The 13,654-nt window shown below is 40.1% G+C and overlaps 1 protein-coding gene across 17 annotated transcripts in view; it reads right to left on the bottom strand.

Annotated features, from left to right (window-relative positions):
* The window catches only part of CACNA1C (calcium voltage-gated channel subunit alpha1 C), a 450,865-nt gene that overhangs the window by 177,697 nt on the left and 259,514 nt on the right, over positions 1-13,654 (bottom strand). For all 17 annotated transcript variants that reach the window (XM_084206870.1, XM_084206877.1, XM_084206868.1 and 14 more), the window contains 2 exons: positions 12,413-12,552; positions 5,393-5,532 (listed from right to left, as the gene is read on the bottom strand). In XM_084206870.1, coding sequence (XP_084062996.1) covers positions 5,393-5,532; positions 12,413-12,552 — 280 coding nt within the window. The remainder of the gene's footprint in view (positions 1-5,392; positions 5,533-12,412; positions 12,553-13,654) is intronic.

Genomic DNA, 13,654 nt, shown 5'->3' with positions numbered 1-13,654 from the left:
TTCCCCTATGATTTCAAACTATTAGATTAGAACATAACCCTTAAAAAGGGTGAAAAAATATTGCCAGTCTAACTGTTAGGAACAGTCACTACTGGAAAATACAGACTATAACCTCAATATCTTGTAAGCATTTGAAAGCTTTTGCTCTTACTTCTCCCCAAAAACCTGATTGTGATTTAGCACACACAATATATTTAGTTAGTCCCACACACAAAAACACCTAGACAGGAAAACATCCAGTCCTATCACACCTGTGATTTCCTTGCTTCATCTACATGCAATAATATAGCAAATTAACAATAAAGACACCTGGGTGACTTTGCCAATCCAGCATCTCTCAAATGAGCAAAACCTTTCCTCATGCATTACTCTTCCCATAGAGCCCTCAGGGGGTATTTTACTTCTCATCTTCATTGCTGTACATGGTGAATGTGGCATAAAATATATAGACCTGGATGGCTCAGATCTATCAGGACATTGCAAGGAAAGGCAGAATACTTTCCTACCTCTTACAAAGCTCAAATAAATATTTTGAGCAATGCCAGAGACGTTGGGATAAGGATAGAAGATGACTGTGGCAATGAGAAAGCACTGCAATAAATATGGGGTAGAGAACACTGCTGAGACTGAGAAAGCATTATACATTTTAATAGAGCATTTCAGGGCAGATTACTAATTGCAATGAGACAGACCAAAATCTAAAAATGTCTAAATTTTTCATCCACCTTGTCTGAATGTGCCCAATTTTCTCATAAACTCAGTATAATCATGAACTCAAACATAAGCATCATTTTGAAAAAGTATGTGTTCTGGTTAATTATTTAAATACACATAAAATTAGTCATCTCTAGGCATTCACACATGAAAATTCTGGTCTTATTTAACTCAAAAATGTACTCTGCCAGTTACATGCTGCTGTGTCACTAGCAGAAGGACATTGCATTGTCATGGGGAGGGTTTGGCTTAGGTCCTTTTGCTCATCCTTCTCTTTCCCTGTTATACAATTGCTGCATCTCTAGCAGACCATGTAAGTACTGCTGCTAGAAAGGTACCTACACTGCCTTTGAGTAACTCTCCTGCTACAAGACTCCAGTGAAGTTTGAACACATCACAGGCTTAGCTTTCTGTGGTTTTAAAATAAAAAAATAAGAGAGACATCATGGCAAGTTTTTGTTCCATTGGAACAGTCAAGTTTCCTCTCTAGCTTCATTAAGAGTAGCAGGGTCTTCTGCCCACATAAATCTGTGCTGTCAGCAGAGAATCTTGTTCAAAACACAAATACAGAGCACAGCAGCTACCCAAATCATATGACTTCCAATTGTCCAGAAGAGCTTATCAATTAGGTCTGGCAAATATCAGATAGGCAATAACCAGTGGTAAAAATGCAGTTACATTAAGACAAAGTACAACATAAAGAGAATGAACAGAATGTATGAGGTGGTATAATTGAGCAGCATGAATAAAGGGGACAGAAATGGAATTTTATAAATTAAAAGGGCATGAGCTAGCATGCGTAGGAGTAACTCATTGCCCTTTCCAATAGTCAGGAGTGATTTTCTTCTTTAATTGGATCATGCTTCTTCATTGCCCAATTGGATGTTTCTTTTTGCCCTCCTGAAGCACAGAATGTTTAAAACAGGTTTTAAAATATGTAATAACATAAAACCAAGAGAGAATAGCAATGAACAGAAAACTCATAGCACAAAAGGGCTGACTTGATTCTGTCCCTAGAAAGCTTTACAATACTTTACACTCCTGCCAAAGGAGATACTGGGTAAGTTTCCAGGACACTAAAGTGATTAAGTTTTGGTAGACATGCTGATTTTGCACTTGTCTACTCATGTCCATCAAGGGAATTGTTTTCCTTCTCTCTCCTTTCTCAAACCACTATATTGATCTTAATGCCACACATCAAGACAGGTGCTCTAAAACACATGTAAAGTTTTCCTTACAAGGAGACTGCTTTGGTACTCCAGCAGTAAAGTTCTTTCAGCAATCCAAATAAAGTGTGCCCTGCCAGAACTGTCTTAATAAGACAGTAACAGAATAGTTGAACAGTGAAATCTGCCCTGTGTATCAACGATATCAAGCTCTTAGATCTCTTTTTCAAAAGTGACTTTACTACAATGAAACCTAAATAACCCATGTGCTTTGCAAAATAATCACCATTCATCTACACACTAATGCCAGGCTAGAAGGACTCAGTGTGGATCATTTTTCCAGAAGCAGTAGGACTTAAAAAAAGTTGTGGGGAAAAAAAAGAAAAGGATTTTGCTTAATTAGCTCAAACTCTATTTTGTACACAAAGCAATGGCCAGCCCTGGGATGACAGCTGTGGGATGCATCTAATCTACTGCTCTGCCATACACTTCACACATAAGAACTGTACCTCTCACTCCAAAAAATGTTTTCTGGAAAAGAACTCAAACTATTTTAAAAAAGAATCTAACACAAAACCCCCTCAAACCAATTCCAATCGATCCCTATGCAGTTTCTTGGAAATGTGTAAATACTTAACACTATTTTTTAAGTTGTACTGAGAACCCAAAGACTTGGAATTCAGTGCCTTTGAAGGCTTCTCCCGTGATGGTACAGTTGCTTTCTGTGACATGGATAAAAAAAGTCTGTCTTATCTTTTGAACAAGATGTCTGTTTTCTTCCTAATGACAAGAGGTCTTGTGAATGTCCACATAACCACAAAGCATAAAAGTGTCATCTGTTCTCTTAAAAATGATGAAATTTTGATGTGCCCACAACCGTCATCCAGATGTAGTCTTCAGGCTTTGTTGAATTCATGACCTCAAACCCTTTTGATTTTAGGAGGCACTAATGTAATTTGGGGCCTTGGACAGTTTGATCCTAACCAAGATTGTCAAAGGTACCTTTTTGCTTGTCTGCTCATGGGTGACCCAACTTTGCTTGCACATGAACCACTTCCTACATGGACAGTCCCCCATTTCTTGGTTGAGATATTCACTGGCAATTCCTGGACAGTCAAATCCAGGAATTAAGTATGCATGGAACTTGGAAAAAAGGGACTGTGAGCTCTTAATATCCTATATCCATCTATCTGAAGATGTTGGATTGTTGTGTTGTTGACCTAAATGTCTAGCACTGGTAGCCAATAGGAGACACAAATAATTAGAAGCCACTTCTGGAAGTGTTAAATCTTGAACTTTTGTTTCCAGCTCTCAATCTGCAAAATGCAGGCACCAGTGATTTACTTCAGAGGGCAATTAATATTTCTTTACCCCACCTCAAATCAAACTTATATGGAAACTCTCTGTATTTTGAGACAGGTCCTTAAATGCATGAACCTGAATACAAAACATGTCCCTCTTAAATTGGATTATTTCCTATGGATTGAGCCAGAGACAAAAAAAATCCCTGTAAACTCCTTGTGACTCAGAAAAATTATTCCATGCTGCAAGCCAACCTCTCCACCTCAGACAAACTATTTCCCAAGAACAATTCTAATGAGTTTAAGATTTGCATGCAAAAATTCACCATGTGTTTCAAAAATTTGTTTTATAGGAATCGTTGTGCTTTACACACTTTTTTCCAAATAGTGGTAGTTAGATCTGGACCTCAAGCCAAGCAGCAGATGTTGGAATTTCCATGCAGAAGGTGGCTGCCAGTGACCCAGAGGATCCCCTCTTACTAAAGAGCTTCTGCTTCCCTACAGAGTCTGTTAAGTGAGAAGGAATTGCAGCGTATGTTACGTTCATGTAATTTTAGGAAAAATCTGTGCTGTTTTTTTTCCTTACAGGGGAAAAGCCTTCTGCATTTTGGAAGGGCAAGGAAGCAAAAAAGCATTTCTTTATAAATGGCAAAACACTGTGAGTGCAATGCTGGTAACTCACCCACTGGTGTTTATGATGCCTCAGGGACAGAACTTGAATGGGACCTGAGACTTTGCTTCTAAACCTCTGCACTAAACTTATGTAAGAATGTAATCCTGTAATGTGCTATTTATGGTTAGCTTAGGCAATCTTATCTAAAAGGCCTCATGAGAAAAGTTATGCTCTAATACATATGGATGCGATAACATCTATTCTAGGCTAATCAACAGGCATTTGTACAATTAAAAATTGCCCAGTCAAGATTGAGGCTGCATTAGCTACAGATCTCAGTAGGTTCTTTAAAGCCACATTGGCCCCCAAGAAGCCTGGTTTAACAAATATGTCCCTAGTCAGAGCCAGAAAGATTAATAGAAGATATCTTGTCAGATGAACTTGATGGTTTGCTTGTTTCACACTGCACTAGCGCTTTGCTGTCTAGACCAAGCATTTGTTAGTCTGCACCTGGCTCTGTTTTGGTACAAATTAAATACTCCTTGATGAGAAAACTCATGAATGGACTGTTAGTCTATGTTGGGCTCGAGATTGGATATGAACCGTGTCAGGCTTGTTTCCCTCAGCTTCCTCAAGCCCTCCAAGAGCACCGAGCACACAGCCAAGCTCAGTCTGGATCAGAACAACTGATACCACAGAGTTTATGGCAACTCAACTCAAAGTTTTTGCATGACTAAGGTTAGAAGTACTTCAAGATATGAGTCTGGCAAGATCCTCAAATAAAAATAAATCAAGTGCTCCCTAAAGCTATTCTGGAGATTAACTCATTTTCTGCTCACTACGTTTCTCTATGTTATAATTGTGGAAACCAATGACAGTTTTCAACCACTTCTCTCTCCATAAGGTAAGCAGGTCCCATCCATAAGAAACTCTCAAGCCAAATGATATAAATTTTCCCACATTTTCATGTCCATATTCCACCTCCACAAGGGAACTACCAGACTTAGTTACTCATAGCTTCATTGCAAACAAGAAAAGGGATGAAAGACTATCAAAAACTGCTTGAGGACTTTCTCAGAGGCATTACAAATAATTTAAACAAGTCCAACTAACAGAGAAGGTATGAAATTTTCCTGTATTCTGCTACTTCTAAACTGTTCCCAGTTCTCTTGATCTGAACATAACATACAAAGAAGAAAATGCAATTTTAATGAAACAGTTCCTTTCCCTCCAAAATCAACACACATGACCATACAGAATTTCCATCAAAGTCAAGAATTCATAATACCAAACTTCACCATTTAAAGGATTTCATGGTTGAAATCACAAACCCCCTGGATCTTCCCCTTTCATTATTTAAAAAAGGTTGCACAATCAGACTTGACATACCACGAGACTTCCATTCCTTTTCAGCTCTGCTTTGGTTATCCTTTGATTAATGTCACGCTTATCACAAATACGTACATTTGAAAAAAGTCTTCCCCCACACACCAAAAATAACCTGTATCAGGCTCTGTCTTCAAAATTGTTACAAAAATTACCCCTGCTGCATGTCACACCACAGACACAGCTGAAAAGAAAACAGTGGTATTACTTACTAGGGACTCCAGACACCAGCCGTAGTGGACGTAATACTCGGAAAGCTCGCAGTGCTTTAACATCAAATCCGGCACCTTTTCCTCCTATTGAATTCCCCCCATCTGCTTTGGTTGCTTGTTCTAAAATTGCACTAAAAAGCCTGCAAAAAGAAAGAGGAAACAATCTGTAGGCAGGCAGCAAGGCTTGGGCTAAACAGGAACAGAGATCATCACCATCATATCACCCAAAGTATCTCACAGACCTGTGAAGGGTGTCACACCTCTCTCTGACATTCCCATATGGTAGAGGAGAGACAGACTCTTCCCATATGCAGCAGCCTATTGGGGATGTCTATACCATTTGCAAAACACTTGTTTCTGGAGCAGGCATAAACATGACAAAAAGCTCCTCCTTCAAGTTCCTCCATGGCTCCTTACAGCCAGCTATGGGCTACCAACACTTTGCTGTCTTAATTAACGAACAATCCACCTCAGGGAAGAAAATAATAACCTTTAATTAGGCCAACCATTAATTATCTGCCACCCATTTTACAAAGAATTAAGATTGACCAATGGCACTGCAGATAGAACTTGGTGTAAACTCAAGGACCCTTCAAGGGGCAAGTTTTTAGATAGAGTGTATGCTCATACTGTGTGCCTGTGGATCCATTTGTAAATCCCCTGATGCACTGGCTAAGGAGAGTGCAAAACTGTAGGAATCTTATTATTAGAATGTTTTATTATACCAGCCTTAATGTTTTTTCTTGGCTAATAGGAGTAGATGCTTTAAGATGCCTCAGAAAGCATTTAAAAAGTCAGAACAAGAAAGAAAAGGCAATGTTCTTCTGTAAAAATCCTGAAGGCTCACCCTATCTTAATAAGAACTTGATTTAATAAATTAGCTTTCAGGAAGAAGCTTCCATTTTTCTGGTAAAACATTAGTACATTTGGGGGAGAACGGATTCCTCATGAATTTGCTAATGATATTGCTTTCAGCTTTGAAATCCTCAGCTTGAACCCAGCCAAATTCAGTAGAAGTTAAAAGCTGTTCCAGCCTAAGTGGATGTTTGCAGCTCTGTAAATAAGGCTTGCCTTGGAGTGGCAGAGACCCCTTGGTCTGTCGGGTGCTATGGACGTACCACAGACAACTTGAAAGAAACTTCCTGGAATGAGAGAACCAGTCCAGATGGAGAGCTTGGATACAGCAATGGTTTCTCTCACAGACTTTGCAGTCTGGGGTGCCCCTGTCAGGATCTCATCCATATCCTGACTGGCACATTCCACAGAGAGCCCCCAGACCATGGGTCAAGCACACACTGGTTTGGCTGATTGCTTAACAAGCAGCTCCAATGCCTGCAGAAAAATCTTACTGATGGAGTCACCAACACAGGGAGCTTGCCCTGGCTATTAAAACGAAGATTCATTTACTAAACATCTAAATCAACAGATTGCCCCAGCACTAAATCCACACAAAAACGTGGATTAGGGAACCGCAAATGCGAAATTCCTTTCTTAAGCGGGTTTTTGTTGTTTTTTTTTTAAATTCATATTGAGAGCCTTATAAAACTTGTCAGCTGTGACTGAGGAGCTCCTAACTGGATCTATTCAAAGCATCAACTTCAAGCACTGCAGAAAGATTTAACAACTAGGTAACGAGCATGGGAAAAACTGTGTGTGAGGAGGTTGGATGCTGAGTTTGTAGGTGTTGCAGAAGCAGGATACAGAGAAGAAAAAAGCAGAGCCTATGAGAAATACTGAAATGACTACAGATATCACAGAGAGAGACAAACAAGGGTTGATACAAAGAATGTAAATTATTGGAATGTATGTATTTCTTAAGCTGTGTACACAAATTATACAGTTGCAATTATCTGCTGGTCTTCATAATAGAAACACTGTAGGTCAAATTTGGCCTAATGTATTTTCAGTAAGTGACTGATTAAGCTCTAGCAATGTGCCCTGTTTCACATTCAAACATTTCTATCTTTCTAGTCCACAGAATTCCCATAATAGGTGATGAGTAACTAACCTATACAACAGACCCAGTCTCCCGGGGTCCTCTAAAGGAAAAAGAATTTACTGAAAAAGGCTTCTAACACTGTTTTTCAGCTCCAAGACTAGGAATATCAAGGAATTCTGAGTCAGCAATTGTGCAAAACTGGGGGTCCATTTTCCTGATCCCCATTTTTACTGGCCCCACGTTTTCCCAAAAGCAGCTCTTGGCACTGGGCACCAAGGATGTTTCTGCTGCCACTTGTACAGTGAGCAAACCAGACTGCTCTAGAATTCTGCTGCCCAAGCAACGTCCTAACTTAGTTCAGGAGGAGCAGAAACACAACCAGTAGGACAGCTCACTCCTCTGGAGATAGAGCCTGCATTTCCAGCTAGTGCAGCTCCACTGCAGGCTAGCTGGCCTTATTTTTGTGCTCCAGCACTGGCAAGCTAAATGTGCTCTTCTGTGGTACCCACAATCATCTGCTTTTGCACTTCAGGAATAATTTGCAGTAATTCCTGCTGCTCCTAATTTTAAAACCTACACTTAAATTTGAATTGTAATACTCCTGCTAATCCTGCTTCAAAGCATTTACTCCATGCTTTATATCTCCCTTGTACTAATCCTGCTTTTTCCTAATGCTTTACAACTTCTTATTTCTCCCATTTATTTCACTCTCTTTGCCTTCTGTATTGGGGTTTAGACTGTGCCCAGTGTGGCCTACTGGATCTCTACTCCACTCTTCAAGTTTATAGACTATCTTGTCACTTTTTCTTCTTTGTCCTCAGCACCTCTCTCAACCAGGCATGGGCAGACATCCATGATATACAGGTACCTAATGCTCTTGGTTTTATCAGCTAATTATTTTCTGAGACTAAAACAGCCAGATGGATGCTAAACTACTGATGCAAAAGATGAGGCCAGAGTCCTTCTATCGTATATAAGAAATTCTGCTCTTTAAAGAAAACATTTTGGGAAAATTTTCAGTAGGTATGGTGGAGCAAGGTGTAGTTCTTTATCAGCAGGTGAGTTAGCATGCTACAAGCACAGGGTGACAAAGAAATAGGAGTTTGGGTGGTACAAAAAAGGTAAGAGGCCTAATCTCTTGTGGCCACTGGAAATCTCACCATTAAACTTCCCCTCCTCCAAAAACCAGATACAACCTTATTTACTTCCACCTAATTATTTTCTGCCAGTGTAAATTCATGCTCCATTTTCATTTGGATATCATACTTTTCACTGATGAAGCACAATTCATATCACCTTTATTTCTGGATTTCATTTGTGACATGACTAAACCTTAACTAAATTCATCTGACAGACATGAACTATAAGAGCAGAAAACCAAATTTTTACCACATGCATGTATGGACATGCTCCATGCTTTGTTTGGGGTTTTTTACATTTACCTGTGAATTAAGAAGCTAGCTTCACTGGGGTGTTTTTCTTGTATTTTTCTATTTTCCTTTTGACATTTGATAAATCAAAAGGGTTCTCACTTTGCTAGATGACCCCAACAGCAGCATGATAAGGCTGTAACCTGCTCTTCATCGCTTCCTCTGTGGGGAGCACACTGTGATTTTCATAACATAAAAAAAAGAACTTGTCAAGGGCCTCCAAAATATACAAAGAAAACAGAGGCCTTGGTATTTCTAAGGGCAAAAATCAGCAGAAAAACATAGCTGAAAAAAATCCTCTTAGGTATAAAAGAAAGAGTAAAGCACAAAGGTTTTTTCCACAGTGTTTTACAGTTCACCTGTGATTTGTGAGTGTGAAAATGTTCGGATCTTCCCTCTAGAAACTCCCCACAGGTCTTCAGTAAGACAGAAACAGGGACCACATTTTCCAGTCTGCTCTGACTTCAGATTTTGTCTGAATATCTTCACTGCTTCCCTTCCCAAGTAAGACTATAATACTGCCTTTCAAATTACAACACCTTTTTCTCTGGCAGTAGTTACACAGGTCCTTGGAGAATGACTGTGCTTGGCAGACAAACCGCAGCACTGCCAGGAAAGACAGATATTCTTCCATCACAATATTGTCAAGCTGGTCTTCTCTCAAGAGAAATTTCATAATATTAAGGGGCATCACTGTGATAACTGAAAGTTGTAGTGTTTTCCTAAAGAGGAACAGCAAAAATGAAGGAACTGGGAGACAATTTGCCTAACCATTAGTGCTTGTGGGTTGTGCCTCATTGAGTGGCTTAGGGGTCCTGTTTCTACTATTAATTAATAATGTTGGTAGAGCCTCTGGATTGATACCCTCACAGAGACATTCATTAAAGCAGTATTTAAAGTGCTGTTACAGCAAGGTCAGAGGCTATTTAAAGAGAAGTCAGATTCAAACTCTACAAGACATAGCTGATGAATAAACAGGTCTCCCACATTTCAAGAATGATAAGCTGCTACAAGCCTACAGTCTAAAATGCATCCTTTCACCAGAAAACAGAGCAGCTGTGGTCAGTGCTTCCCTCTGCTGCTGTTGTATGTTCCTATGGCCTTGTTAGAATCACTGACTCTAAAATCCCTTTGGATACTAGGGGACTTATCTTCAGAATGCAGGGGAAAGTATACAGGAATATTGCTATAAACATTTTTACAGGAACTGTGACTCCCCTCTAAAATTAATACCAGCTCCTACAAATGTCCATTTTCCTGTTACTCTACTGACTAGTTCATTTTAAGGTAAAGGAAGCCAGATGTGCTATTATCTATTGAAGTTATATATGGTGAACTCAGTATAGGTAGATTTGAAAGGTCTAAAATGTCTTTTTTTTTTCTCCTTTAACTTGCAACAATACTTAAAGAAGTGCTTCCCACCTAGCCAATGCTTTGTAGCATCCTTAGAAATGAGAGATGATTGGTAAGGCAGAGCAAGCACAAATGGCAATTACCACAGTCATACCATCCTTTGCCCACACACCAAATAAATTTCTCTGCCCTCTGCCACAGTGTTCAAATAACTCAGCTTTCTCTAATAGCTCCATCAATAGGTAGAAAAAGACACCACAAGGAAATGCTGTTATCAGCACTTGCTTTCTTCCTCCTTCCTCTCTCTCTTCCAAATTTATTTTAAACCTTTTCCATGGGGCTTCCTTCCTGGCAAAATATTCAAATACACTGAAGTTTAAACATAATGTCACTGAGGGATTTCAGACAGCCCCTAGGAAAAGAAGACAGGGCAGGAGAGGAACAGATGGTATCACCAAGTGGATTTTGCAGAGGGGCTGTGGAGAGGAAAAGCAGCACACCAGCCTAGGCTGTGGTACTGTACCAGTGAGTTTAAACAGATAAACATCAAAGGAACCCATCTGGCCTTGAAGTGGAATCTGTCACTTGAGATTGTTGCTATTTAACAGAGACCTTGGGGTCTTGGCCATGTTTATTATACTCATGTAATCCTTCCCCAGTTACATTTTTTCTTCCCCATCTACTGACTAAGAGCTGCTGGAGGCAAAAGCAGATAGAGGAGCTGAGAGCTGCAGCTTGTGTCATTGGCAAGGGAATTAATTTCAGCCTGAATATCATCTTGCTGATTAACTGCCCTCATAGGAAAATTGAAAAGGACTGTACTTAAACTAGATATAATGCTGCTCTGTGATTTCTGGAGTCCTCCTGTCTCACATCCAATGGAAAAAGAGGAGGTAATGTGTCCTCTCTTTAAAATGCCTCTTTCTCATAAAAATGAAAAGGGAATAATCATATTCACAGGAGTTTTGTTCTTCAATCTTTCTTCAACTTAGGCAGCAATTTCCAAACAGGTGAGATATCTGAGGGCATTCAAAGGCAGAACCAATGATGGAATTGGATATCATTACCAGGGGAGGGGGTGGGGATTTTCCAGTTTTCAGGTACTGACATGCCAAAGGATCCTCTGTCTGTGGGTAGGAAAAAAGGAGAAGCACAATGGGCATTGCTGTAAGGAGAAGCTTTATGCCCACATGGAGCAGAGAGGTCTTGAGACTGAGAATAGGCTTCAGCCTGTTCTCCCTCCCCCTCACTGGGAATTCTCCTTCCTCCCACTCTCATCCATGGTGATGGGAAGTGGGAGGTATTGGGAAGCACACAGCACTTTGCTGATTAAATATTTTGGGGCCAGCACAAAAATGGTCAGGAAGGCGGATTGGTGTGGGGCAGAAATTGTGAGGGGGTTTTGATGATTAGGAGTGTCTCTTTTGACGTTTTCCCTAGGAGCTGATGCAGGGTTTCCTTGGGAAAGAGGTGAAAAGACTGCAAGTTTTTGTGGGCGATGAAACACTCTAACAATGGAGTGGTGGGAGGATGGGACAAATTATTCAGGCAAAGAAATACTTGTTCTCTTTGTGTTCAGAGGTAGTTTATCCTTCACCTCTTCCCTTCAAAAACCCCAATTCCAATCCCTGGCTTATCTCTAACCCTTAGGCAAAAAAAGCAGATGTATTATTTTGCTTTTATTCAAATAAATTAAATGCCAAACTTGAAAAACATGGAGAGAAATAAGAGAATTAGAAAGTTTGCAGCTCAAAGTGGTAATTTGATCTACAATAGTAAAACTAGTCTTTAAAGAGGTTAAAAGATTAAAAGGGTCAAAATTAAAAGTGTTGAAATCGCCAGCTGAGCAGTGCAATTGAACTGAGGAACTTATTTTTGTTTGTAAGTAGGAAAACATGGGATTTAAATTTTTCTTCCATCTTCCAGAATGAGAAACATCAGCAAAAGTTCACAAGATGGCAGAATTTATCTGTCACCAAACTCCTAGTCTTAATTAAGGGACTTCCTAGATATTATTTTAAAAAATCCTTACATATTTTAAAAAAAATGTATTTTCGAGCAGTTAAGCACATTGAGGTAATTTGCTTTATCTAACAGCTTTGGACTGCTTTCTCTTTTTACCTCTAGCTCCCAAAGAGCCGTTTAATTTCTCTGTCTTGCAAACCATTAAAACGGCGTTTGCCAGAGGAACAGGATGGACAGCAAGGTCTAACATCACTCATATGTAACAAAGCATTGACCCACTCTCATGGTCCCAAATGTGGACAGTGCCTTGAAAAACAAGCAGTTGGTACTCACCCTACTACCACAATTATAAAATCTAGTAAATTCCAGCCATTGCGGAGGTAAGCGTTGGGGTGAAAGAGAAGTCCGTATGCTATTACTTTTAAAAATGCTTCCACTGTAAAAATTATGAGAAAGAGATATTCCACTCGTTCCTGGGGAAGACAAGAGAACAAGAGAGACACTGGTTAGTGTGACAAATCGTAAATCAGGATGTTTTCTTCTACCCTAGTCCATCCCTGCCACCAGGGTGCATCTCCCACTCTGAGCTTGCTGGCCAGAGGGCTTTGCTCCTCAGCCTTGCATGGCCTGCAGCCACTCTGACAGTACAAGGGGCAGTGAATTTTAGTTCCATTCTGAAATTTGCTGCCCTTCTCTTTGCAGGGACTGACCCCTGAACTGGCTTGTGCAAAGCAACAAGGGAGAGGGTGGGCAGGAAGTTCCCAACCCTTAGGGCAAATATTGTCAGCCATCAAGAGTGAGCTGCATCTGGAGAGGAGACGTTGCTGCATGCAATACTGTGGAGAGAGATGAGGGAAATTAAATGAGCCCACCTGAGACTGATATGTATGTCAAACTGAGCCTTCTTTGGGATTCCCTTCTCTGCTGCTGGGGAATAAGTAGGCTGAATATTGGTGATAAGTGATTCACAGATCGGGCTGACTAACGCTAGAGACTTTTAGTCATTCTGTCAGAATTGTACATGCCCCTGCAAAATGCAGGCTGCAATTAAGCACATCCAAACAAAGGCACTTCCAGTTACAGTAGAGCCTGATTTAGGACAAAAAAGCAGGCTTTTGGAGTCAGTACACACACTCCCCATCTCACATCCTCAGGGCTTTTAGCCCCAGTGTGGGACAAAGATAGCAGTACTGCAGAAATGCTAGGGATCTCCACCTAAGTAGGAGGGAAACTGCAGCATTAGGTAATCACTACACAAGTGTTGCGTGGCAAGCTGAGTGGGAGATAAGTACAGGAAAGCTAGATGACAGCAAAAGGAGACCAAGTTCCTACAAGGTTAAACTACAAAGTCATTAGAAGTTCACACTGAAGAAATAAAACCTGAGACAAATACAAATGAAAACATCCTAGGCATTCTTGACATATCTTAAAGGATACCCAGCACAACAGTCAGACAGGACACTATTTTTCTTTTCTGTTCCAAATTGCAACTGCCCTGTTCCTCTGTCCAGCTGAATGAATGTATGACATTTTCATATTATACAGCAATATAGAATGAGCAGGATTACAAAAAAA

The sequence above is a fragment of the Fringilla coelebs genome, assembly GCF_963513975.1.
Source record: "Fringilla coelebs genome assembly, chromosome: 5".
NCBI lineage: Eukaryota > Metazoa > Chordata > Aves > Passeriformes > Fringillidae > Fringilla > Fringilla coelebs.
Note: the sequence above shows the minus strand (reverse complement) of the source record. Positions and strands in the feature narration are given on the sequence as shown.